General features: G+C 43.4%; 2 protein-coding genes across 6 annotated transcripts in view; both read left to right on the forward strand.

The window, feature by feature from the left end:
* Positions 1-13661, forward strand: part of FBXO33 (F-box protein 33) — a 41350-nt gene extending 27689 nt beyond the window's left edge. The window contains exons 2-5 of the mRNA XM_085894871.1: positions 1597-1984; positions 2196-2523; positions 10304-11671; positions 12141-13661. Coding sequence (XP_085750997.1) covers positions 1597-1984; positions 2196-2523; positions 10304-10617 — 1030 coding nt within the window. The 3' untranslated portion in view covers positions 10618-11671; positions 12141-13661. The remainder of the gene's footprint in view (positions 1-1596; positions 1985-2195; positions 2524-10303; positions 11672-12140) is intronic.
* A 9797-nt stretch (positions 13662-23458) lies between these two features.
* TERB1 (telomere repeat binding bouquet formation protein 1) overlaps positions 23459-26621 on the forward strand; it is a 107552-nt gene continuing 104389 nt past the window's right edge. For all 5 annotated transcript variants that reach the window (XR_015061593.1, XR_015061591.1, XR_015061592.1 and 2 more), the window contains exon 1: positions 23459-23631. The gene's annotated coding sequence lies outside the window, so the exon portion shown is untranslated. The remainder of the gene's footprint in view (positions 23632-26621) is intronic.

Here is a 26621-nt window from a genome sequence, read left to right on the forward strand (position 1 = left end):
TGTAATCAAAGCACACCTTTCTTTTATGATAGAAACACATTGTTCAGTATTCAAATGTACTCCAATGCCCAATGCTATCATTTTTTTGAGGTTACAATTGTGGATGGAGTCAGGCCAGTAAGCTAAGCTCTGCCTTGTATGGGCAGAGTTTCAGACCGGTGGACTAGCAAGTATCAGTGGAATATTATCGTGGACTAGCAGGTACTCGCGGAACATCTGCGCAATGTAAGGGGTGACTTCATGTCTTCAAGTCATCATCAAGCCCCACTCCCAAACCCCTTGGGGGGGAGCATAGAGGGGAGAGAGGTGGGGTGGTGGGGGGGGGGGGTAGAATGAGAGGAGAGGAGAGGGAACAGTTAAACAAAGAACAGTTAAATGTTCTTAACTGTTCCCAAGTTCTCACCAAATGCACTTGATTTTATTACAGCACAGTATTTCAATACTCAGACCATTTCATGAAAGCAACCAACCTTTGCAAAGGTAACACAATTAGGCATCTTTCTACATGAAGAAAACTGTCAGAACGTTGGAATGTATGTTCTCTTTACCAATGAAAACTTTGCTTCACAAATTAAAAATTCCTTAAAACCAAACATCATTATTAAATATTGTTTAACATACTCCATAGTTTGTCCACATATTCAATTTATTGCATACAAAGTTTTTCTAAGCATTGTTCAACGTATACAGTCGTTGGAAGAGAGTTAACTCGCCTTAAATAAACTATATATTTACCACAGGAATAGGAAACGATATAATTAGACTACAGTTCGATCCCTAACTTCAATTTTCAGTCTCGAAGTGCCTTTCATATGAAGTATGTTACGTAATGCGTCACTTGCTTGAAAACTTAATTTAGACCCACTTATTTGTAAAATTCCATCGTGACCTACACATATTACATCTTGGCCATTGTCTCAATAATGGGAAATGTCATTGAAGGCATTCTCTCAATATTGTGGTCATTTTGGGTTGAGGTTGGATAAGGCTGTCTATTATCGGCTTGATTGATACAATTTCCGGCCACTCCATATCAGTTGTACCTTAACAATGATCATTGACCTGGATGTTGATGACCTTGTTTGCTGATTGAATGAGCAGCCTGACGAGGTAATAAAATAATACCCAAGGATAATTGACACCATAGATAATGATTGTAGCTGTGAATGGATCCTGATGTGATGATCAAACACATCGTAAAAATGCACCGTCAGATTGATCATTTTGGCCAGGGCCATTGTGTGAAATCCATTTCCATCACATCACATCATATCGTATATATGGCGCCATGACCCTTTGACCTGATTTTGTCAAATCTGCTTGCTAAGCAGAGTCAAGTTTCTTATATCCTTGCTGAGATGATTCCCCCGAAAGCAAAATTTAGTTGTGGCATTATTAAAATGTGTGTTCAAGGAGGTGCCTTGCAATCTGACTAATGCACCTTTTATTCGTAATCAAGGCTGTCTTTAATAATAATCAAGTCTGTTGGGTTTTTTTGGCTTTTAAGAATGACAATGGAGTTTATTTAATTTTGATCAATTATTTGGTTTGATCAATGTGATGCCCATGTAATGATAAATGGTACTCTGTGTGCAGGTTGCAGTGGTTACTACGCCAGTTGCTACGTAGCTGCAAGAGGTTGCGCTGGCTTTCGCTGGCTTTCATGCTCGAAGCCGCTGCACCTGACTTGCTTCAAACACTCCCAAGTACCACACTCGCCTCTTTGCAACACCTCAGCCTCCTGCGTCTGCATGGATCTCCGCCACTGGGCAACAGCAGTGGAGATACTCTCCCTTTGTTGCGTCCCGCTGAGGCTAGCCGCCTTATGGCACTGCGATGCCTGGCACTCGATGCACCCGACTTCACCGCAGAGCTGGCGCAGGCGCTGGCCCGCCGTGGTGATGCCACACCACTTTCTCGCCTCTGCCTGTTGCTTCATCACCAGCACCCCCGGCTGAATAAATCTATGGACGGGATGCCTCAGGTGCTCTGCCGTTGTTGCTGTCGGTGATGCCTTAATTGGTTTTTATTTTTTGATGTGGAGCCTTTGAGCTTCTTTGTTGTTGTATGTCAATATATAATTTAGTTGTTCTTGATCATGACTAGGAAATAGCAGATTTATTTAACCTTGAGGTACTTTTAGCTTCTTGCTTTATGGGAATTGATGAACATTTTCAACCTGATCCTTTTGGCAGGATCAAGACTGGAAAGCGTTGGCAACCCGCAACCCGTTGCTCAGAGTCTATGTGTTGGCGGTGGGAGTTGGGGCAGAACTGCTTCACCGTCTTTTCCGCCCAGGCTTACCCCTGGAGCGCCTTCACCTAGACGGCTGCCCTGGTGTATCGACTGCTTTGCTTGATAATGTTGGGCAACAGTACAATCGCTGGCTTAGCCACGTGCTTCTGGTGCGTGAGATGAACGACATGGGCCCCCCAGCACTCAACCTGAACACAGACCGAGCTGAGGACCCCCTCGTCCTGCTTGCTTGGAAGTGCAGTCATCTTACTCGGCTTACTGTGCACGGTATGGCAAGTTTTAAAACATGTAGGAATGGCCCACTGTTCAGGAGGGAATGTATGGATAAATAATTTTGTTTCTGATTTCCTGTGCACTTGAATTTTTGACACAACCGAAAAAGCAAAGCAAATCTTCTGTGACAGCGATCATGTGGTGCTGTGATGGTATCATCATGATGTCACGCAGCATTGTTTTGGAGATCAATTTTTTTTTCTGTTGTAAAGTTTGAGTGCTGGAAATAGTTTTCCCCACCAAATGTGGAATTTCATGCAGTTGAAAATTAACAAAATAATGTCCCAAATGTGGTGGCACCATTTCAGAATTGCAGGGAATTCTGCAAATGTCCTGTGTTTAAGAATGGATGTTATTTGAATTGGAATTTTTAAGTTGGAAAAGCAGGAGCATCAACAACACCATCCCCTGCCCCCTCTCCACCACAACTTCCCCTACTTCTTCAGCAGAATGTTTTATTTTCTTAATAGCAAATACCACCCGTCGCTTCGTTGATGGGAACACCGAGGGGAGGGGTGTAGAGGTGGGGGGGGGAGATAGAGAGGGGTGGGGGAGAGTGAGTAGATGGAGGGGGGCAGAGAGGTTAGATGGAGGGGGAAGAGAGGTTAGATGGGGAAAAGAGAGGTTAGATATAGGGGGAAAGAGAGGCTAGATAGAGAGGAGATTGAGGGGGGAAGAGCGAGGAGGGAGGGAGAGAAAGGAAGTAGGGGGGGAGGGAAGGCAACGAGAGGTGAGAGGAAGGGAAGGCAGACGTGCAGTGGAGCGTTAATTATGATGCATACCATCTCATCAAAATGATTCTGCATAGAATAACAGTGAAGATTGAAACAAAATAATGTCTGAAATCAATTTTCTGCCAGTCATACTATAAACACTGCTCGGACGCGTCTGGAGGTGGAGAGAGAGGGGTTGGGGGGGGGGGGGTAGAGGCGTTATCAGAGAGAATATGTTATGCTTTGTGAACAACGTGCGCGTGCACACACAAAAACACATGCTTGGCCGATATCAGCAGGTTGGAGTCAGTGTGATTACTGACTAGAGATTACTGACTACTGACTACAGACTACATACAGCATTGTATACAACCCAAAAACCTTGAGTAGCTTTCAACGAAAAACAATGTTACATTTATTTTGACATTTCAGGGAGATGATCACAACATTAATGTTTATAAACAGTGGCGTGTGACGGGTGGAAAAAAAAATTTGGCTCGGTAATCTAGAAAATACGTCAATATGGCAAATGGCTCAGAAATCTGGCGTTATCAAATATATTTTGCTTTGAAACTCAAAGAGAAACATAAAACCTTTGTAAAGCAAATACGACAAACCAAATGCTTTCGACCAGGTGCGAGTATAAATGAAAACCTGATATAACCTCCATAAGATACGGGATGAAACTTTGCCACCATGGCACTCGAAACAGGCATGGCATGCTCACACACCCGCGGAGAGTCCCTACAGATCCAAAGCTACCCATATGTACCAAGTCTGTGTGTGCTGTATATGCTCCTTTACCTTGTAGTAACTGTCAACTGTACATCCTGATCAGGACATGAACTGTACAGCTCGGTTAGTGGCTTAAGCACTCCAATGGAACGCTTGGCTTGGCAAACGATTACCAATTGCCGTTGATACAACTATGCACCTGGAAACGCCCAAGCAATGTCCGAATTGGACAAATCAACACTTTTTTTCAGAGTCGGAACTGCTGATACTTTCAAATCTGGAGCTTACATTTTGTAATTCTGCTTAGTTTAAGAGATTACTCTGTTATTCATATGCGCAAATGAAATAAAGCCATGAACGCTGGCTTCTCCAGGCGTTTATAAGCATTGCAACCATAGACTCATATAGAGAAGAACTGGAACCTCCCATGCTCGGGGTTTGTAACTTGAGTCTGAAGGATTAACTTGAGTCCGGGGCTAAAATGACTTCGAGAAGGGCTAGAGACACGATCTCGGGATCCATATAGGGGTTTTTGAGGACGGCGAGTTCAATAGTGTCATTTTCAACACCACCTGAGGTTATCTTCCAGGTCAAAATGTCATATTTAAAGGTCAAATTGCTGAATTTTGGTGTTTTTTGCCGGTTTTTGTGTCTAACTCAAAACGGTGAGAGATGGCTGATTGTAATAAGATGCAAGTGTGTAGAGCTATCAGACTTTGATATTTATTGTCACATATGGTATTACATAAACATTATATGCATGTCACAACTCTATGCCTATTACAACTATGTCAATGTCTATCACTAGTTGGAGAGCTTTTCTTGCCTCCTGAGGCATCCCAAAACTTTTTCTTTGTCACTTAGATTGAGGACATGAGCTTTCAATATAATGTTAGCTAAGGTAGTACATGCAGCATTACTACTAGCTAAAGGTGCATCGACAGAGGATAACAGCTCAGCAAAATGAAATCGGCAACGCATTTTCTTCTTGTCATACAAATTATAGGCATTATGTACAAAAAAAGACTGTTGACATAGTCAGCACACTCAATCCACCTCTATTCAAATTATCTAGAAACTCAGATGACACTAGATGACTCAGATGACACTAGATGACTCAGATGACTATAAACTCAGTTACCATCTTCATCATCAATGATCTCCTCCATACTAGTGCTATCGCCATATTTATGAACAAAGGTGTCCGGCCAAATAAACTACTTTATGCTTAAGGGCATTGTCAGACCCCAAGAGATCCTGAGTGTCTTGAGGAGTAATCTCGTCAATGAGTTCACTTCACTCATCTGGATTTATGGAAGTTGTACAGTTCTTGTCGCAATCAATCACACGAGAACTAGATTCGGGCATAATGTCATGCTTAATGAGTGTTTGCAAATTTACAATTTTAGCTGCAGCCATAATGTCAACTATGTCAATGTCGAAGTTTCCACCGCTTCTTTGCCTGACTTGGCCGAAAAACTTTTCCAAGGCTTCATCTGCAAATATAGCAGGAAGAACGTAGTCAAAGTTTTTCTCTGCCAGAAGCAATTTGGCAGCATGCACATTATTACGTGTGGACACAGTGAAGGCTTCAGCAGTTTGCTGAGTTAGCTTCAGCTTACGACCACCACCTCCTTGCCATGCGCAGGTAGATATAATTTGGCAGGCCTGCTCCAGCCTAGTGAAACTTGTACAGTCTGCTGTCCAAGGCTGTCTGGATTCGTCGCGCAGATGGATAGCTGAGAAACGGTCTTTCACGTTCATTATCTTGAATCACTCGCTCATTATCTGGGTGAGGATGATTGTGCTTTCGCTGATGCCCAGTGAATCCTTGAAGGTCTTTAAAGCAGCGACAGTCTTGTCATTGAACACTTGGCATACCAATGGTACGCTCTGGCGTTGAAGGGGCTTGGGGAAAACAGCGGTGTGCGTTAGCTTGGTTAAGCGAATAGGAGTAGCCCGGTCGATCTCATTAACCTTCTGAATATCACTCCAGTAAGCTTTGTACTCATTACCATCTACGACAAATGAGAGTGTCTTGCCATCAACAGTAATCCAGTTGTTGCGAACATTTTTGAAGATGTGCACATAGTTGTACACTAAGAACATAGATTGCTCTTGAATTGACAGCACTTGGCAACTTCCTGGTCCTCCAAGTTTTGAATAAACACTGCGGTTGGTATTGCAATTGTCACATATCAAAGAAATCACAGTATCGCCAGCACCAACTACAGCTGATGCAGCTTTGATAAGGAGTTCCTTCAGCTGATTCATACCGTCGCTTCGCTGATGTATCAAAAGCAGGAGCATCAACAACACCATCTCCTGCCCCCTCTCCACCACAACTTCCCCTACTTCTTCAGCAGAATGTTTTATTTTCTTAATAGCAAATACCACCTGTCGCTTCGCTGATGGGAACACTGAGGGGAGGGGGTGTAGAGGTGGGGGGCGGGGGGCGGGAGATAGAGAGGGGTGGGGGAGAGTGAGTTCATGGAGGGGCGAAAGAGAGGTTAGATATAGGGGGAAAGAGAGGCTAGATAGAGGGGGGAAAGAGAGGTTAGATAGAGGGGCGAAAGAGAGGCTAGATAGAGGGGCGAAAGAGAGGCTAGATAGAGGGGCGAAAGAGAGGCTAGATAGAGGGGCGAAAGAGAGGCTAGATAGAGGGGCGAAAGAGAGGCTAGATAGAGGGGCGAAAGAGAGGCTAGATAGAGGGGCGAAAGAGAGGCTAGATAGAGGGGCGAAAGAGAGGCTAGATAGAGGGGCGAAAGAGAGGCTAGATAGAGGGGCGAAAGAGAGGCTAGATAGAGGGGCGAAAGAGAGGCTAGATAGAGGGGCGAAAGAGAGGCTAGATAGAGAGGAGATAGAAGGGGGAAGAGCGAGGAGGGAAGGCGAGAGAGGAGGGAGGGAGAGAAAGGAAGTAGGTGGCAGTTAGTTTTTTGCGGGGCAAAATGCGTGGAATATAGCGTGGACCACCGAAATGGCAGGCAACTTCAACAACCATAGCATGTGAAGGAAGCATTTCGTGTTCACCACCCGCTGCTGCATTTTGAGCATATCCTACAACATGCCCTCCAGAAAATCGCAATGTCTCGACCAGCTTTACCTCGTCAAACATTAAATTGACCAAACGCTGCTGTGGTTTAAGCTGGTCGAACAAGGTTTTGAGATTGGAGTCCTGCTGACTACTAGCAAGCATCTGTTTTACCTTTTTTGTTGATGGTAGAATGATTAAGCCGGATCGACGAATCATTTTGTATGCACTGGGTGATATGTTGTGAAGCTGCATTGTGAAAATCATAGTATCAGTATCAAATCGGCGATGATCAAGAGGTTTGAACATAAGATGCAGCTGCGACAGAAGGAAGGTGAAATGAGGAAGCTCGTGTGCCTCAGTCATCCAACAGAGCTGGCTTATTACAAGCTGAAGAATTTCCTTGCTTGTGCATTCATAGATGTTTACCTGGTCAGTTATGGATCTAATCTGGGACCATTTTGAGAGCAGGCTGTTCTTCTGCAAAGGAAAAAGTCGTTTGGGCACCTCAATGCCATCTTTCTCTACTGTATTCAAGAATAGAAATCCAAAAGGTGAGTGAACTTGTTGGAAATGAAAGAACTGCTTGACAGTTTGTCTAGTGGCATCAGTTCTTGATAGGTAAAGGTTTTCCTGGTCTTTTATGACGTTAAAGCCAAGAAAATAGGAGCTGATTTTAGCACGGAAGTGGTTGAAATCTTGGATATTGTCTGCAGCCTCATCAGCTGCCTGCATCTTCTTAGCTCTTGATTCTGACGTAGAAGATGATGTTGGGCGTGGGGCTGAGGTCACCTTCTTCAAAGCTGATTTCGGTACTCCAGGAAATATTGATGGGGGTTCTTTGGGTCGTTTTCCTCCCCTAACTGACACCCAATCACAATTGAAATGTGTCTCACAAATACATATCTCCTTTTAGCACCTCAAGCTTTCTTTCTCATTTGGCATTGCCAATATCCATCTCTCCCTCTCCTCAGGATCTTTTGGGAAGGATATGACCTTTACATAAGGCGTCCCATCATAGTTTCCTCTACAACCAAAGCAGCTGCAACGACGTGGCATATTGTCACCAAAGCAGGAAACGACACAAAGATCCTGTGAGATCACCAGCTGGACAGTTTCTGAAAGAGAAGCAAACAAAACATACATTAGTTAACGATGATAGAAATCAGCAAGTAGGTGCATTAAGTGCACAATGTCATGTTTTGTCATGGACTTTACAAAAGTTTTCTCTATGAGTTAGACACAAAAATGGGCAAAATACCAAAATTCAGTAATTTTAGCTTGAAATATGACCTTTCGACCTTGAAGATGACCTCAGGTGGTGTTGAAAATGACACTATTGAACTCGCCATCCTCAAAAACCCCTATATGGATCCCGAGATCGTGTCTCAAGCCTTTCTTGAAGTCATTTTAGCCCCGGACTCAAGTTAATCCTTCAGACTCTAGTTACAAACCCCGAGATCGTGAGGTTCCAGTCCTTCTCTATAGGAGTCTATGGCTCCGAAGGTTCTCAGCATGTTGAAACTGATCAGTGGAATTTTGAAGAAACGATTGGAGACAAAATTAGTAATAGAAATGCTTTTGGGGGAATTGTGGAGCTTTATCGTTTTGAGCCTTGTGCGAATGATTCAGAGGAAGGCGGAAGTGTTCCTGAAGATGAAAACACTGCTCAAATGATCACTTCAGCTTGGTAGGGTTTGATTTTCTGTTCACTTGACAGTTTATAAGGGAGGGATTTTGTTTTAATTGATAAATCAGTTTGTATATTACTCGAGCAGAGATACCCGTCATTGCCTGACAGCACAGAGAACGCCGAGCACACTCTGACAGTGTGGACAAAATGGGTGATTAATGCTTTGTCCCATCATCGCAGGCTGGATCAGGTGTCTTGCATGTTGTGGGATCGTCCCGTTTCATACTTTCCTCGGACGCCATTTGTGTCCGTGCTGTGGCCCACCGTTACGTCCGTGGGGTGTCGATGTCCTTCCCCAATGGATTGGGGATTGTAGAGGAGGGTGGAGGTGGGTGTGGTATGGTGGTGGGTGTTGTGGGGTGACAGTGGAGGAGGGGTGTGGGATGCTGGTGATGGGGGGGGGGGATGCCAATTATTTTCAGGTGCTCTTGTGGGAATTGCTGGGCAATGGCAACTGGTGTTTGATTGATCGCTCAAATCACCTGTGTACTTATGCTGGTACCTGGGTAGAGATGGTACTACAGTTTTGAGTGACGGCTGTTTCTTCCATTAATCATAGGTATGGAATTCTCTCTGTATTGTGGTGGTTAACCACAAGTTCTAGCCATCTCTGTTGTTTCATAACAGTTCTCTGTAAAATGTTACGAGCGCAATAGTGAACATTTTGGAGGCCTGAACCACACGAGGATATTTCAGACAAACCTTGTTCAATTTCTGGAAAACTTAAGGACCTTGGGCAGTTGGATTAGCATGAAACCATCTCTATTTGTATTACTACAACCACCAAGGATGCATCGACTCGGCATATTTGTGGGAAAACGAAAATTATTCGCAGTTCGTGTTAAATCTTACTGTGATGTAACCCCTGTACAGAATCTGATAGTCTACTTCCGGGTACGACGGCACGACTGATCTGAAGAAGATTTCCACTCTTAATCACAAATTTACTGACTTTATAAATCGGAAAAAGACATCTATTTTGTCGGGTATCAAGGGATAGATTAGCATCGAGGTGGTTTGAGCGTTTGGGTTCCCCTTCAAGGGGATCAGGTTTTGCACCTTCTTTCTGTAATGTCGTGATGTTGGCTGATTTCCAAGCAGGTGGAAGATAATGTAGGGCAAATGACAGGGCAAAAAGAACAGAGAGAAGATGTGCGAGAGCAGCAGAGCAGTAGACATACATACATACATACATACATACATACATACATACATACATACACATTTTAGGATGCCTGAGCTGATTTGGTCTGGTCCAGTTGCAGAATCAGTCAAGGGTTGCCAGAAAATTAACACCTGATGGAAAGAACCGATGGACTTGGAAAAAGGGGAGCGTAGTATTGTAGGCCGAGGATTGTGGTGGAAGGTGTAGGAGGCTCGGAGAGAGAATCTGTTTACTGTTTATCAGTGGTTTTGATTGGACCTTCATTTCTTTACTATTTCCATTTGGTAATGATGCTGGTCTCTAGGATTTGATTTTGGTGTCAGATGACCTTTGTTTATGTTGTTTTTTGTTTTTTTTGGTCGATTTTGTTTTTGCTCTTATGCAAACGATTGTGACTTTGACATCAACAATGAAACTTTTATTTCTCTGCTTGTCAGGTTACCTTATGTGGGACTATGACATTGTGGCCATTGCTCGGCTGCGAGGTCCAAGTTTGCTGATCTTGGAGGTGACCGAGGAAAGCCTAGATTTTGATCTGGAAGCGCTGCAGCTAGCGGAGGGCTTGGAAGGCCGACAGCCACAGTCAGATTGGAGAACCTATCGAGAAGATCCATTGAAGATGCTCGAGCATCAAGTGGCAGCTGCTCTCGGGAGGCCGTGGGCCCCAACGCCCCTCGGTCATAAGCTGGATGTGTTCAATCAGCCAACGTGGACCTTCTGTCGGGAAGTGGAGGGCTTTGGGGTTGATTAGATTGTACTTGCAATGCCGCGGTCCTCTTTATCACTCCTTCCATTGACTTGTACCGCATCACACTCGTCCATTACTCCTAAAACCCATGCAACATTTTATTTTATTTTTCACTTCGAAGACCAAATTCTGCTTTACCTTCATTTCACCCTTCTCAAAATTCTTAAAATACTGTCACACCACACCCATTGAAACCACTCCATTTCCTTCTCATTAACAACATCTTCATGTCACGTCGCTTCCATTCATCTCGCGAGAACCTTCTGGTTGTTTATCTTCTTCCATAAATCTTTTTCTTTCTTTGTTTTTATTATACACATACTTTTTGGGGGAATGAGGCTGCAAGCAGAATCCATTCTGGGATAATTGCGGTCTGCATTCGTACTTTGACGTCCATCTTGGTGATAGACGAACCTTCTCCTGCATTCAGATGTTTTCAGTGGGCTCACCCATTCGCACCTGTAAAGAGCTGCGGAGAATCGTGACCAAATGCATATATGACCCCTGGGATGGGTTCATGTCGGGGCCCAATTTTCCTTTTATCTTTTGAAGCTTTATCTTTTCCTTAGCTATTTTGCGGGGAGAATGCTCTCTTATTTCTTTCCTATGCGCCAATCGCTTAGGTTGCAGGTCTTGGGCGTCTTTGCATATTGTCTGCTTCTCTGATTTGAGATAGCTTTTTGTATCGTGACTAAGACTGAGATAGTTTTCCCTTGGTTTGGCTTACTTATTTTTGGGGGGTTCAGAGGGTGAGGTTTTGTTTCGGACTAGATAATCAATTAGAAGTGATACAAATATTTTATGCGCACTTGTGGCAACATGCACTTTTTCCCCCCATAACCCTTGTTTGCCTGGCATATGGTGTGCTTTCTGTACCCATTTTTGTTGCCTCTCTGTACCCATTAACGTTTTGATTTGATTTTTTTCCCACTTTTGTCGCCTATAGTGGCACCTCCACAAGCACACTGCAGCTCAGGGTAAGTGAGGGTCGAACTGCCGGTGCCAGCACAATGCCGTTAAGGCTGTGGAGGTCACAGTTAGCAAGTTTATTTTTCAGGTCGGTCTCTCTCTCTCCTCTCCTCTCCTCTCCTCTCCTCTCCTCTCCTCTCCTCTCCTCTCCTCTCCTCTCCTCTCCTCTCCTCTCCTCTCCTCTCCTCTCCTCTCCTCTCCTCTCCTCTCCTCTCCTCTCCTCTCCTTTCCTTTCCTTTCCTTTCCTTTCCTTTCCTTTCCCCTTGTCCCTCCGACCGTGCTTGTGCCATGCAAAGTCGAAGCCTTTTTTGCCAGGCTGGAATTTGACGAGCGCAATTGCTTAATATTTATTAGGTGTCACTGCTTTTAAATTGCCTCTAGTGGCAAAATATACTAGTGTTGTTGAACCTTTATTCAGCAAATGCTCGATTACCTTTGCCTCTGGTTATCTTAATTGAAATGTATATTTTTTTGGAGTGGACAAAGATATCGAATGTGACTGACTGTCAGGTAGCAACAACTTGACTTGCAGCTGAATGTTTTCCTCTTGCTGCTAGGACCCTTAATGAGCAAGCAGTGTTGCTCTCAAGACCAGATAGGAATGTAACCTGCTAAGAACTTGCACCCAAGACCAGTGGGGCAGTACTAGTCCTCCAAGAAACACTGGCAAGAAGAAAAAGAAGAAAAGGGTTTATTAAGAACCATTTTAACAGCCTTAATTATGTTGTACTTGAGAAGCACGGATCAAACTTGCACAGCTGTGCTGTGGCTCATTTGCTGCTATGGTCAGAGAGGTGATAGCCACGACGAGGCCTCCATCACGAGCGAACCGGCAGCGCCGTTGTTCGGATCTCGAGGTGAACAAACAGCTGGGAAGGCTGATTCCTTAATTATAGTTCTCAGATATCGCCCAGCGGGCCATGTTGAGAGAAATCGTCGTCCAATCATCGTTGGGATGATGTTTTTCTATTTTGAGCGAAACGGTGAGGCTGTTTGAATGTGGAATCGTTTATCCGTGAGGGCTCTACCGGTTTCGGCATGAACAAAAATAACTGGTTCATCTCCGAATACCGGTCTCTTGCATTGATAGCAGAATCACAGCCGTACTATCATCTCAAAGCTCAATACTGCGTTTTTGGCCTTTAGAAATACCTCTGGCTCCACGAGATGGAACTTGGTAAGATAGCACTTTATCTGGGGAGTCTGTATCATTTTCTGCTCACCCAACATTTCGATCGGCCTGGTACATCTACATTGGCCATTCCATAGTATTTCTTGTGTGCTGATTTGCATTACCAAGCGTTACTGCCTGTATCATACATTTTGAGGCTGACTCGAGCGAGTGCTTACTGGAGAGATTAAATGATGCAAAAAGAAAATGGCCGTATGGCTTTACCAGCCATTATGCCGCCGCAGTGGAGTTCAGTCAGCCGACGCAATGAACACATTCCAAGCTTGTTTTAAACACCATGCCGTATGGGTGAAAATGCCACCGTCATCTCTGTGAGATCACGGACAAGATCTGTTCTTCTGTTTCATTTAATTTTTTTATCTTGCGCGTAACAACAGTGTTTTTAGTTTGACAACTGGAGAGAGGAATAACTAGCTCCTTTATTTTATACCCTTTAACATCAGCGTTTATTATCGAAGCCCAGTGCCAGATGCCTGATATATTTATTTATGACCATTTACCTTGTGTATTTATTAGCATATGTGCGTAACCATTTTAAAAACGCAAACAACAATAATAATACCTGTTTGGGTGTTTAACGCTGACACTGGTGTGAGTAAAGCTGGGGTCAAGTGCTTGTTCACTCGTACCTCAAGCTGCTGTCATCTGAGCGGTGCATCGTAGTGCAAGCTGGCTGAGAGCTGTTCAGTGATGCCACACATTATGATAGCGGTCCGAAGTCAACTCTGCAGAGTCGGAGGTTTTCATGTGTTCCTTTTTTTTTTTTTTTCAAAGAAAATTATTTTTAATTTTGGGGATGGTTGATGTTAGACTGTGTGAACTATTGTATTGTTTCCCCTTGTTGTTTTTTTTTTTTCCTGTCCAATAAAGTGTTTCACAAGCACGATTGCCGAACTTTGTGCTTTCTTTGTTGTCCATCGGTCTTAAAGCAAAAATTTGGGGATTCGATTTTATTTTTATTAATAGCAGAGTATCTGCCCAATAGATGATCGTGTTCCAAGCGTGCAACACGTTATTCTGACACATTCCTTTATTTTGGTGATGTATAGACTACAGACTGCTGCCTCGATCGCTGCCGAAAATAAAAAAAATAATGTGTACTGCTTATGTTTTCTCGAATTAGGCCTCCTTATTCGACATTTTGAAAATGTGCGACTCCCCCCTCTCCCCACCCCTCCTCCCCTCCAAAGGAAGAAAATGCCAAGATTGGGGAAAATTTTTTTTTTGCAAAACTTGATGTAATCAAACAAAACATGCACAGGCACAACTTCAGGATGCCCTCATTATAATCCCTGAAAGTTTCAGGTTCCGAGGTCAAATTATCTTGGAGGAGTAGATGAAACATGTATACACCCATTCACTGTAGCTCCATTATAGTATGATTATTATAATGCCGAAGGAAATATTTAGCATGTTTAAGACGGTCATCACAAATCTTCCATAATCCTGCTTGTAACTTAAAAGAAACGAGAAGGGCATTCGGTAGAGCGCATACCTCCGCCAAGCTGATTAATTGATGTTTTGCATCCCACTGACAGGCCGGATCTGGATTCGGACCGAAACTAAAATTTAATTGGCTCGTTTTAGTCACTTAACAAACTCATCCACCAAGTTTCGTCCGAATCCATTCATAACTTTTTTTGAGATATTGTGCTATATATTGTTTTAGCACTATGACTCAATGGTGAAGAATCACTTTAAAAAAAATTCTCAGATCCACATTTGGTTTCTCACCAAAATCGAATCAATTCTTCCTTGTTACATACCCAACCTGCCCACCAAGTTTCGTCCAAATTAATCCATAACTTTTTGAGATATCCTGCTACACTACCATTCGAAAGTTTTCGAACACCCCCATTTTTCAGTTTTTACTGAAATTTAAGTAGTTTAAGTCCAGTGAATAACCTGAAATGGTACAAAGCTAAACGGAAAACTGCCAGAGGTTAAAAAAAAAAGAAAAAAGTTTACGTTACCAAAAACTGAAAAATAATGTAAATTTCAGAGTTGTTAAAAAGGCCCTTTTCAGGGAACAAGTAATGGGTTAGCAACTGGAGCCGTTCTGCAGCAATGGAAGTAAATTAAGTCTTGAAAGTCGATGCAAACAATTCCAACAGGTGTCCCAACTTTTGTTGATTAGTTACAAACCCTCTGTCTATAAAAGCAGTGTTGGAACAGACTGTGTTGCTTCACCCTCTGAAGCATTATTTTGGACAATATTGCACTGCAGGAAGTAGTATATTGCTATCATAATGGTGAGAAAAAGACAATTAACAAAGGAAGACAGACAGACCATTATAACCCTTAAAAGTGTAGGTCTTTCCTTTAGAGAAATTGCAAAGTAGCCAAGGTGTCAGTGAGGGCAGTGTCTGACACCATCAAAAGGCACTTGGAAACTGGAGGAAACTCTGAGAGGAAGAGGTCTGGCAGACCAAAAGCCACAACACCATCAGAAGACAAGTTTCTGAGTCAACAGCTTGTGTGATGGGTGGCTCACAGGACAACAGCTTAGCACTGGTCGAAGTAAGGAAGTCTCAGTTTCAACTGTGAGCAGAAGACTTTACTTTGAGCTGCAGGTTTGACAGGTCGAGAAGCAGTAAGAAAGCCATTGCTAAGATGGCAAAATAAGAAAAAGAGGCTTGCCTTGACCATGAAGCACCACCAGTGGACTACTGAAAACTGGAAGAAGGTCTTATGGACCGATGAATCAAAATTTGAAATCTTCAGTTCATCACACAGGATTTTTGTATGCCATCGAGTAGGCGAAAGGATAGTTCCTCGGTGTGTGACACCAACTGTCAAACATGAAGGAGGAAACATGATGATCTGAGGCTCTTTTGCTGGATCCAGAGTTGGCAACTTGCACAGAGTGACTGACACCCTGAACCAAAAGGGCTACCACAACATTTTGCAGCATCATGCAATACCCTCTGGTCTATGCCTATTTGGTCAGGGGTTCATCCTCAAGCAAGATATCGACCCAAAACATACCTCCAGGCGATGTCAGAACAACCTTGGAAGAAAAGAACAAGACTGTAGGCTTCAAATCATGGAATGGCCAGCACGGTCTCCAGACTTAAACCCCATCGAGCTGGTTTGGGATGAACTGGACAGAAGGGTGAAAGCAAAGCAACCTGCAAGTGAAACACATTTGTGGGAACTTCTGCAACAGTGTTGGGAAGAACTTTCTGAACAATATTTGATTTCCATTGTAGAAAGAATGCCACGAATATGTTCGGCTGTTGTATCTGCAAAAGGTGGCTACTTTGATGAGTCGAAAATTTAGATTAAATTTTGTTCAACAAAATGATTCCATGATTTATTTCTTATCTGCAATTGTTTATTTGTTCTGTGCTTTAATTTCAGAGTACATTGAAGGATTAAACTGCTTAAATTTCAGTAAAAACTGGAAAAATGGCGGTGTTCTAAAACTTCTGACCGGTCGAGTATGTGTGGTTTTTGGCCCTATCAATCGTGAAAAATCTCTGAAAATATTCTCGGATCCAGATCCGGATCTTCATTCTGTCGTCCATGCAAATTTTCTCCGTTTTCTCTACAACAGCTTATCCGATTGACACACAATTTTCACCAAAGGTGCGATTACTCCTGTGGAATGTTTTAATGCCAATTGTGATGTCATAGGTCATGTGGTATGGCCATGTTGGAAAAAAAGGAAAAACTTTGGATCTCTGTATCTCCGAAACCTCTCCATGGAAAAAAAATTGAAACACGGCACATGTGAAGTACTCGCAATGGGAAACGAGTGTGATTTATTTATTTTTGATGATGTCATAGGTGACTTCATTATGACGTCATTTCTCACCAACGCTTTATCCGATCAGTATAAAAGTTTTTGAAGGTCATCTAGGGCTAAATTGTATGGGTGTGGAGGGAAAAATGATGTCATCGGTCATGTGGTTTGGCAACCTTGTTTTGTTTTTTTAACATGAAAACAATAAAAAATTTCATTCTCTGAAATGTCTCAACAGATCGAGGTGAAACTTTACAGGTATGATCGCCTATCCTTGAGGAACAAATAGATCACCTGTTATGTCATAGATCACATGATTTGGCAGCTATGATTTTTTTTGAAGAACAAACCTTTAAAAATCGTCTCCAAAACGGCTTGACAGATTGAAGGGAAACTTCAACCACATGTCCCCCAAGTTTTGGAGATACCAGGGTGTTCGTGAATAATTAATAGGTCACATGGTCTGGCAGCAACATTGGATTGAACGAAAATCTTTAAAAAAATTATTTCTCTTGAACCGCTTCATCAATCGACATGAAATGCCACAATTATGATCCTGTCGTCATGAGGAATATATGTTTAAATTTCAACCTAATCGGACTCGTGGTCTGAAAGCCAGAATTATTTAATATTTTGAATCTCGGTTCAGGGATTTAAATCAAACTTCGTACAAGTATGTATAATGATGTAATAATGTGGGTGGAGGCATATCTGGTGATGGCACGACGTTGAGTTCCTTTCTAATTTTATATGTATCTATGTCAAAGTGACCGGTCGTGTAATGAAAGAAAATCATACAAAAAGGTGAAAACGTCGAAATAAAATTGCACATTTTCAGCGAGTGAGCCACCGCCCGAGGGATCACATGACAACGTGGAGCCAAACGCAGGTGAGTCGGGTTTGAAATTCGTTCAAGTCGATCAATTTACAGTCTGACCCGGATATAAGAACACGCTCGGGAGTGAGAATGTATGTTCTTTTATCTGGGTTGTTCTTATATCCGGATTCATCATCCACTTCACAAAACTGGCCACTGGAGGCAAGGTACTTCTGGCCACGGCCACAAAACTTCTGGCCATAAAACTGGCCACGGGAGGCACCGGGGGTCGTGTACTTCACAGGGACGGTGATATCAACTTATTTAAATGAACGTGTTTATTCTGCTAAATTGGAAAACACACTGGTTTCACGTGTCGCACGTTGGATTCACGGTGAAAGTTACTTTGCTTTCATGAAGGAGTCGGACAGTTTGGTTTGGACCATACTTCTGTTGCCGCTCTCCCATACTTTATCATGGAGAGAGTACAGAAGTTTTCTGGCGTCGGTGTTGTCACTGTGATCAAAATAGGCCATCAGTGTGTCAAGTGCCTGGATGTCTTGGAGCTTCGTGGGGGCTGGCGCAACCGATTCTTCTCCCACTTCGTCTGTCGTCTTCCCCCTTTGCTTGGGGTTGCATTACAGTGTCGACAATCTCTTGATCAGTCATTTCTCCATAGCACTCTGCCCCTTCATCGATGTTGACAAATGAAAGGAATTCCTGTTGTGTAATGCTCTGGACATGCAGACCTTCTGCGACGTATTCTTCGTCGTCGTTGTTTTCAGAATCGCCTTCTTCATCTTCGGACCGTTTCACGAAGCCAGCCTTCTTGAAGCAGCTAGCGATTGTCTGGGGCATAACCATGAAGAGGGCCCGTTTCAACATGTGCATCACCTTCAGAACTGTGATAGTTTTGCTCACTTCTGATGCTGGTTTCTGTGGCACGCTGTCGATAGTAGCAACTTGAAGCCGAACAATTTCTCGTCGGTTGTACGCCTTCATGGTTCGGATCATGCCTTCGTCTAGAGGTTGAATCAGAGATGTCGTATTGGGCGGCATGAACTGGAGCTTTATGTTTGTTAGCGTCACATCCGGTGGAACACTGTGGTACGCGGCGTTGTCAGCAAATAAGACAATGTTTCTACCACTGGCACGCAACTGACAGTTGAGTTTGGTAAGAATTTGCGACCATATTGCACTCATCATCCATGCATTAGAATTTGCCAAGTAAAGGAATGGCAGGTTATGAACATTGTTGAAACATCGCGGCTTGCCGGACTTGCCAACAATGAAGCCTCACTTATCACTGCCATCAAGATTACACAACAGAGGAACAGTCAGGCGGTCTTTTAGAACTTTACCTCCGGCTGGCTTGTCACCGGCACTTGTTAGAGAACCACGGGGCATGGCCTTATAAAAATGGCCCGTTTCGTCGGCATTGTAAATGTCTTTCTCTGCATAATTCGCAAGCAAGTCGGGGAGCACATTTTTAATCTAGTTGCCTGCCGCTGCACCATAAGCTGCCGCTTTCTCACCATGGAATTTCTTGAATGAAACGTTGTTCGCTTGCTTCCAGCGCATCAGCCAACCGTTACTAGGTTCAAACTCAACACCTAACGAAACGGCGAAAGAAGCAGCCTTCTCTTTGATGATACAGTCTTATGACAGCATTGCTTGCACGAGCTTGATGAAACCAAGCAGTTGTCGCTTCATTGACGTCTTTGTCGATGCTGTCATGGCTACGCTTTCTGTTGATGTTAGAGTTGAGGACTTTGATACGAGGTGACTCCTCATCTTTGACAATTTTGCTGACGGTCGACAATCCAATGCCATAGTTTTTCATGACATCGGCTCTCGTCAGCGATTTCGATTTTAAAGAATGCAAAATTTCAACTTTCTCCGCAACACTCAGCGTTTTTCGAGCGGACGTCATTGCGATGAAGCGAAACTACCACTTCCTCATTCGGGATTTCCGGGAAACTACTGTAGAGGAAAGTGAAACTTGCGCGTCAGCCAACTGATGCCAGCTTTTCCTGTGGCTTCGGATAGAAAATTGTACTTTTGTGTTGAAAAATATGTTCTTGTACGTGGGTTTTCTTTGTACGCCTGTTTCTTATATGCGGGTTTCCCCGTGTGCATTTACATAGGAACATGTCCGAGAATAAGAAAACGTTCTTATACGCAGGTTTTTCTTTTATCCGGGTCAGACTGTATTCACTTTCAGTGACTGAATACTTTTGTCCTGTATGGCCATGGCTTGGAAACGAACAACTAAACTCACCAAATGGCTTAAGCACTCAAGCAAGCACTTCAACAAAATGGTTGATAAACGGCTGGCTTGGCAAACGATCAGCGATCGCCGATCAGTCATATAAATAACATGCACCTGGAGATGTCTGGAATATCAAGCAATGGACAAATTAACACTTTTTTAACAGTCAGAACTGCTGATAAGTTCAATTCCAGAGTTTAAATTTTGATATTCAGTTGAGATTCTAGAGGTTATGGCATGTGCAGAAATGAAATAAAGCCACAAATGCTGGCATCTCTGGGCGTTTATCTAAAATCTGGGTGTCTAAAAAAAACCTTTGCGGCCTGTCCCAACTCAAGACATTGATGAGCAGGCCAAACAAAATGGTTAATAAAACCCCAGCAAGGTAACCGAGGATGTACCTAAAGACCCCATCAAGAGCAAGGTGGCCGAGAATGAGCCTTGATAGAGGAATTTTTTTTGTATGCCTTGTCGAAGCTCGTATGAGAGCTAACTCACAACGCACAGCAAGGGGGGCATGAGACAAGAGGGGCGGGAGTGGTAAGGACAAAACAGTTGGGAACAGAGACATTAGGATATCTATGGAAGGGAGAGAAATGGGGTGGGGAACATGGGGTATACAAGATGGACATTACTGGGACTTTCAGGAAGGAAAGCAGGGAATTTGAAGGAGGTGGGTTTGGGGTGGATTAACGGGGATAGAAAAGATCGAGGTTTTGGATGGGGGATAATAAGAGGTGGTGAACAGCTGTTTTGAAGGCCTGGAGGGAAGAATGGGATTGAACAGAGTGAGGGAGTTTATTCCAAAGGTGGGGAAAAAGAGGAATGAAAGAGTGAAGGTGAGCAGTGATTCGTAATGTTGGTAGTTTTACCAGAAGGGGGTTGCTGGCGAACCTTGAGCGTCCTGCGGAAATATGGTGGGGACATCGCAGACATAGTGGGGGGGGGGGGAGAGGAGAGGGGAGAGGACAGAAAGACCACTGACCTGCCTATGGTGAGAGGCCCAAAGACTCAGCCTCATCATGGGAGATACCAATGATAAATTTTAAAACCATGCCTTTTAGAAGGAGCATTTTAAACCCACGCATCGACCGAGCAATTAATAAGGCTGTTAATTATCTTCAAAAGGGGTGTATAACGTAACCCAAACACACAATTTTAATTCTTGCATTCTCTTGGAGTTCCCTTGGTATACATGCAAAGTTTCGGGTTGGTTGGGTTCATGGTTTTGGAGTTATGGAGGAGACACACTGACTAACTGACTGACATACACTGATATTTATTATTACGGACTTGCAAATACCACCCGACACTTTGTTGACGGGAATATTAAGAGGGCGGAGAGAGTGGAGGGGAGGGGTTGAAGGCAGGGAGGGGAGAGGGGGAGGGGATGAAGGCAGGGAGAGGAGAGGGGAGGGGATGAAGGCAGGGAAAGGAGAGGGGAGGGGATGAAGGCAGCGAAAGGAGAGGGGAGGGGTTGAAGGCAGGGAAAGGAGAGGGGAGGGGATGAAGGCAGGGAGAGTTGAGGGGAGGGGATGAAGGCAGGGAAAGGAGAGGGGAGGGGATGAAGGCAGGAAAAGGAGAGGGGAGGGGATGAAGGCAGGGAAAGGAGAGGGGAGGGGATGAAGGCAGGGAAAGGAGAGGGGAGGGGATGAAGGCAGGGAAAGGAGAGGGGAGGGGATGAAGGCAGGGAAAGGGGAAGGGAGGGATGAATGCAGGGAAAGGGGAGGGGAGGGGATGAAGGCAGGGAAAGGAGAGGGGAGGGGATGAAGGCAGGGAAAGGAGAGGGAGGGGATGAAGGCAGGGAAAGGAGAGGGGAGGGGATGAAGGCAGGGAAAGGAGAGGGGAGGGGAGGGGATGAAGGCAGGGAAAGGAGAGGGGAGGGGATGAAGGCAGGGAGAGGAGAGGGGGAGGGGATGAAGGCAGGGAGAGGAGGGGGAGGGGATGAAGGCAGGGAGAGGAGAGGGGAGGGGATGAAGGCAGGGAAAGGAGAGGGGAGAGGGGAGGGGAGGTGATGAAGGCAGGGAGAGGAGAGGGCGAGGGCATGAAGGCAGGGAAAGGAGAGGGGAGGGGATGAAGGCAGGGAAAGGAGAGGGGAGGGGATGAAGGCAGGGAAACGAGAGGGGAGGGGATGAAGGCAGGGAAAGGGGAAGGGAGGGATGAATGCAGGGAAAGGGGAGGGGAGGGGATGAAGGCAGGGTGAGGGGAAGGGAAGGCTGTGTAAGGGGAATGCAAGGAAGTGTGAGGGGGGGGAGGGAGGGAGAGAGAGCGGAGGGAAGGCGATGGCCATTTTTTATTTTTATTTTTGAAATACTTCCACTAATTGTGGTGACATGATTTGATGCTTTCAACTGGCTATAATCAACGGTGCATCGCCACTGCTACCAAGTATGAGGGCACCACTGATGCATTACCAGTTCACTGGTAGTCATTTTGCCGACCACAGAAGGATGACAGGCTGAGTCAACCCCACCTGGTGTTAAATCAGTGGCTGACGGGGCTTGAACTCAGGACCCAAAGATCCCAAGGCCCATCACCCTAACCACTAAGCACCAGGGCATTACTGGGGTGATAAAATGCACCCAAACAGCAACGTTTTCTTTTTAACTGTTGTGTTCTATATAAAACCAAGCAGAAAATCTCTTCCTCCATCATCTTCTTCCCTTATGATAATGTGAGTCTCATTCAATCCCATTTCTCAGATCAATTAGATTCAAGAAACGCTCATTATATTATACACTGCCTTTTGAAGCATCACAAAGCAGGTCACTTAATTTGCAACACAGGATGAGAAAAGAATACGAAAAAACAGCTGATATTGAAATAATTTGTTCACACGATTTTTAAAAGGCGAAAGTTAATTTTTAGTACGTTCTTTTATTTTTAGCAATTACACAAACATTAGTATTTCCATCAACGAAGCGATGGGGTCTTCTGTTATCTTTAAACCGACAACCAAGCAGCTTGGTGAGCACTTTTCAAGTGGCTTAAGGATTCAAGCAAGCACTCCAACGGAACGCCTGGCTTGGCAAGTGATTACCGATTGGTCATTTTAACCCATACACCAAGGAACGCCCAAGTCATATCTGAATTGGACAAATGAACACTTTTTTTTTTAGCAGTCAGAACTGCTGCGAAATTCAATTATGGAGGGTACATTTTGTAATTTGGCTCAGTTTAAGAGATTCTAGAGCTTATGGCATGTGCGGAAATGAAAGAAAGCCACGAACGCTGGCCTCTTGAGGCACAAATATGGCTTCCGAACTACGTGACCTCATCAAAATTTTTTTTCTGTCGACCAATTTATCCAGAGATGACTCAAAAATGATCATACTGATCGGATGTAGCGTTCTACGTGTGCAATTGTGACGTCATAACAAAGGCATCAGATCAGGAATGGCAGCATGCGCCGGAGCAGCGCGTCGCTGCGTCCACTTTCCACCGGTACTCCAGGGGCCTCCGTCTGGCCATCCCCCGATTGCTTGACCCCAGTTTACAGTTCGCGCGCGTGATGTCACAGCGTGATGAACCGGAAGAAGAAGGAACCCGAAGACGTACAGAGGAAAGATGGAGTCATTCGGAGGAGCATCGACAGAGTTTGTGCGGAAAAATAAATCAATAAATCCGCAAGTGAAACGGGCATCGTTGTATTTTTACTTTTATTTTGCAACACTTCAACAAATTAAAGCTTTTGCTCGTCGGGCGGTGAAGAAATACAGGATTTTAAAAATGGGCGGTGTATAGCTACGAATTCGGTTCATGACGCAAGGCCGTCGTTTTCTTCGTTGCACATTTTTATGTTCTTTTTTTTGTTAACGTTATTTCTACATGTTAAATCGTGTGGTAGTTGAATGGTGGAAATTTATTCTCGTAAACAATAAAAGTCATGAACGGAGATTTGGATTTCATTTTCACAATTTCCCCGTTTTTTTCTCCGACGATTTGTTTTCATCTTAAGTGAAAATCCCACACCTTCGGAAATAGTTTGTTTCGGATATATCAAATGTTATAACCAGCAGGTATTTTTGCGAAACCATACATTTGCGAATTGGGCGCGTTTATCTGTAACAAAACGTCGTTGAAATTGTTCATGTTAAAAGGAATTTTATTGTGTTTTTCCTGACAGGAATTTTATTGTGTTTTTCCTGACAGGAACGCATTGTGTTTTTCCTGACAGGAACGCATTGTGTTTTTCCTGACAGGAACGCATTGTGTTTTTTTCCTGACAGGAACGCATTGTTTTTCCTGACAGGAACGCATTGTGTTTTTCCTGACAGGAACGCATTGTGTTTTTCCTGACAGGAACGCATTGTGTTTTTTTCTGACAGGAACGCATTGTGTTTTTTTCTGACAGGAACGCATTGTGTTTTTTCTGACAGGAACGCATTGTGTTTTTCCTGACAGGAATTTAATTGTTTTTCCTGACAGGAATTTAATTGTGTTTTTCCTGACAGGAACGCATTGTGTTTTTTTCTGACAGGAACGCATTGTGTTTTTTTCTGACAGGAACGCATTGTTTTTTCCTGACAGGAACGCATTGTGTTTTTTTCTGACAGGAACGCATTGTGTTTTTTTTCTGACAGGAACGCATTGTGTTTTTTTCTGACAGGAACGCATTGTGTTTTTTTCTGACAGGAACGCATTGTGTTTTTTTTCTGACAGGAACGCATTGTGTTTTCCTGACAGTAACGCATAGTGTTTTTTTCTGGCAGGAATACATTGTTTGTTTCCTGACAGGAACACATGGTTTATATTTTCTGACAGGAACGCATTGTGTTTTTTTCTGACAGGAACGCATTGTGTTTTTTCCTGACAGGAACGCATTGTGTTTTTTTCTGACAGGAACGCATTGTGTTTTTCCTGACAGGAACGCATTGTGTTTTTTTCTGACAGGAACGCATTGTGTTTTTTTCTGACAGGAACGCATTGTGTTTTTTTCTGACAGGAACGCATTGTGTTTTTCCTGACAGGAATTTAATTGTTTTTCCTGACAGGAATTTAATTGTGTTTTTCCTGACAGGAACGCATTGTGTTTTTTTCTGACAGGAACGCATTGTGTTTTTTTCTGACAGGAACGCATTGTTTTTTCCTGACAGGAACGCATTGTGTTTTTTTCTGACAGGAACGCATTGTGTTTTTTTTCTGACAGGAACGCATTGTGTTTTTTTCTGACAGGAACGCATTGTGTTTTTTTCTGACAGGAACGCATTGTGTTTTTTTCTGACAGGAACGCATTGTGTTTTTCCTGACAGGAACGCATTGTGTTTTTCCTGACAGGAATGCATTGTTTTTTTCTGACAGGAACGCATTGTGTTTTTTTCTGACAGGAACGCATTGTGTTTTTTTCTGACAGGAACGCATTGTGTTTTTTCCTGACAGGAACGCATTGTGTTTTTTTCTGACAGGAACGCATTGTGTTTTTCCTGACAGGAACGCATTGTGTTTTTCCTGACAGGAATGCATTGTGTTTTTCCTGACAGGAACGCATTGTGTTTTTTTCTGACAGGAACGCATTGTGTTTTTCCTGACAGGAATTTAATTGTCTTTCCTGACAGGAATTTAATTGTGTTTTTCCTGACAGGAACGCATTGTGTTTTTTTCTGACAGGAACGCATTGTGTTTTTTTCTGACAGGAACGCATTGTTTTTTCCTGACAGGAACGCATTGTGTTTTTTTCTGACAGGAACGCATTGTGTTTTTTTTCTGACAGGAACGCATTGTGTTTTTTTCTGACAGGAACGCATTGTGTTTTTTTCTGACAGGAACGCATTGTGTTTTTTTCTGACAGGAACGCATTGTGTTTTTTTCTGACAGGAATGCATTGTGTTTTTCCTGACAGGAACGCATTGTTTTTTTTTTCTGACAGGAACGCATTGTGTTTTTTTCTGACAGGAACGCATTGTGTTTTTTCCTGACAGGAACGCATTGTGTTTTTTTCTGACAGGAACGCATTGTGTTTTTCCTGACAGGAACGCATTGTGTTTTTTTCTGACAGGAACGCATTGTGTTTTTCCTGACAGGAATGCATTGTTTTTTTCTGACAGGAACGCATTGTGTTTTTTTCTGACAGGAACGCATTGTGTTTTTCCTGACAGGAACGCATTGTGTTTTTCCTGACAGGAATGCATTGTGTTTTTCCTGACAGGAACGCATTGTGTTTTTTTCTGACAGGAACGCATTGTGTTTTTCCTGACAGGAATTTAATTGTCTTTCCTGACAGGAATTTAATTGTGTTTTTCCTGACAGGAATTTAATTGTGTTTTTCCTGACAGGAACGCATTGTGTGAGTGAGAGGTTTGTATTTCTACTTGGATTAATTACCGTAGTGTTCCTTTTGTTTTTTTTTTACAATCTACGTCAGGGGTCTCCAACTTGCGGCCCGCGGGCCACATGCGGCCCCTTAGACGGATTTATACGGCCCGCGGTGCCATATTAAGTTTACATTACAATGCGGCCCGCGATACTGCCAATTTGTCAGGGTCAATGATCGAAGCGTTCTGTAATTTTTATTATGATTTTGATTCATATTAGACACATGTGTTTTAAACACGATTATTCGTTGGCAAGAAAAATATATTCAGCACTAATTTTGTTGAAATTTCCGCATATTAATTTTATATATATATTTTTTTTCGGATTTTAGCATCCTTTTTTGGGTGCGGCCCTCCGCCCCTCACCACTTTGGTTTTGTGGCCCTCCGCCCAAAAAGGTTGGAGACCCCTGATATTCTACGTCATTATTTATTTCACTGACATTTTAAACAATGAATCAGTAACGTTTATTGAAAACGGATTTGTTTTAATTATATATTTATTGTGATCAATTTTTATATTAATGTATTTTTCTTTGTTTCATTGGTGGGTATTCATTTAATTACACCTTTAATGTTTAAATCAGGATAACCAGGTTCTTTTCTTTTTCAGATTAGGCCATTTTCTTGGCCTCCTGCTTGTTTATAATCACCTATCACCTTTATTCCCCATTATATGCCTCACCGAGCAGCTCTTTA

This window comes from Eptatretus burgeri, chromosome 9 (genome assembly GCF_056783735.1).
Source record: "Eptatretus burgeri isolate ZD-2024b chromosome 9, Ebu_testis_v1, whole genome shotgun sequence".
Classification (NCBI taxonomy): domain Eukaryota; kingdom Metazoa; phylum Chordata; class Myxini; order Myxiniformes; family Myxinidae; genus Eptatretus; species Eptatretus burgeri.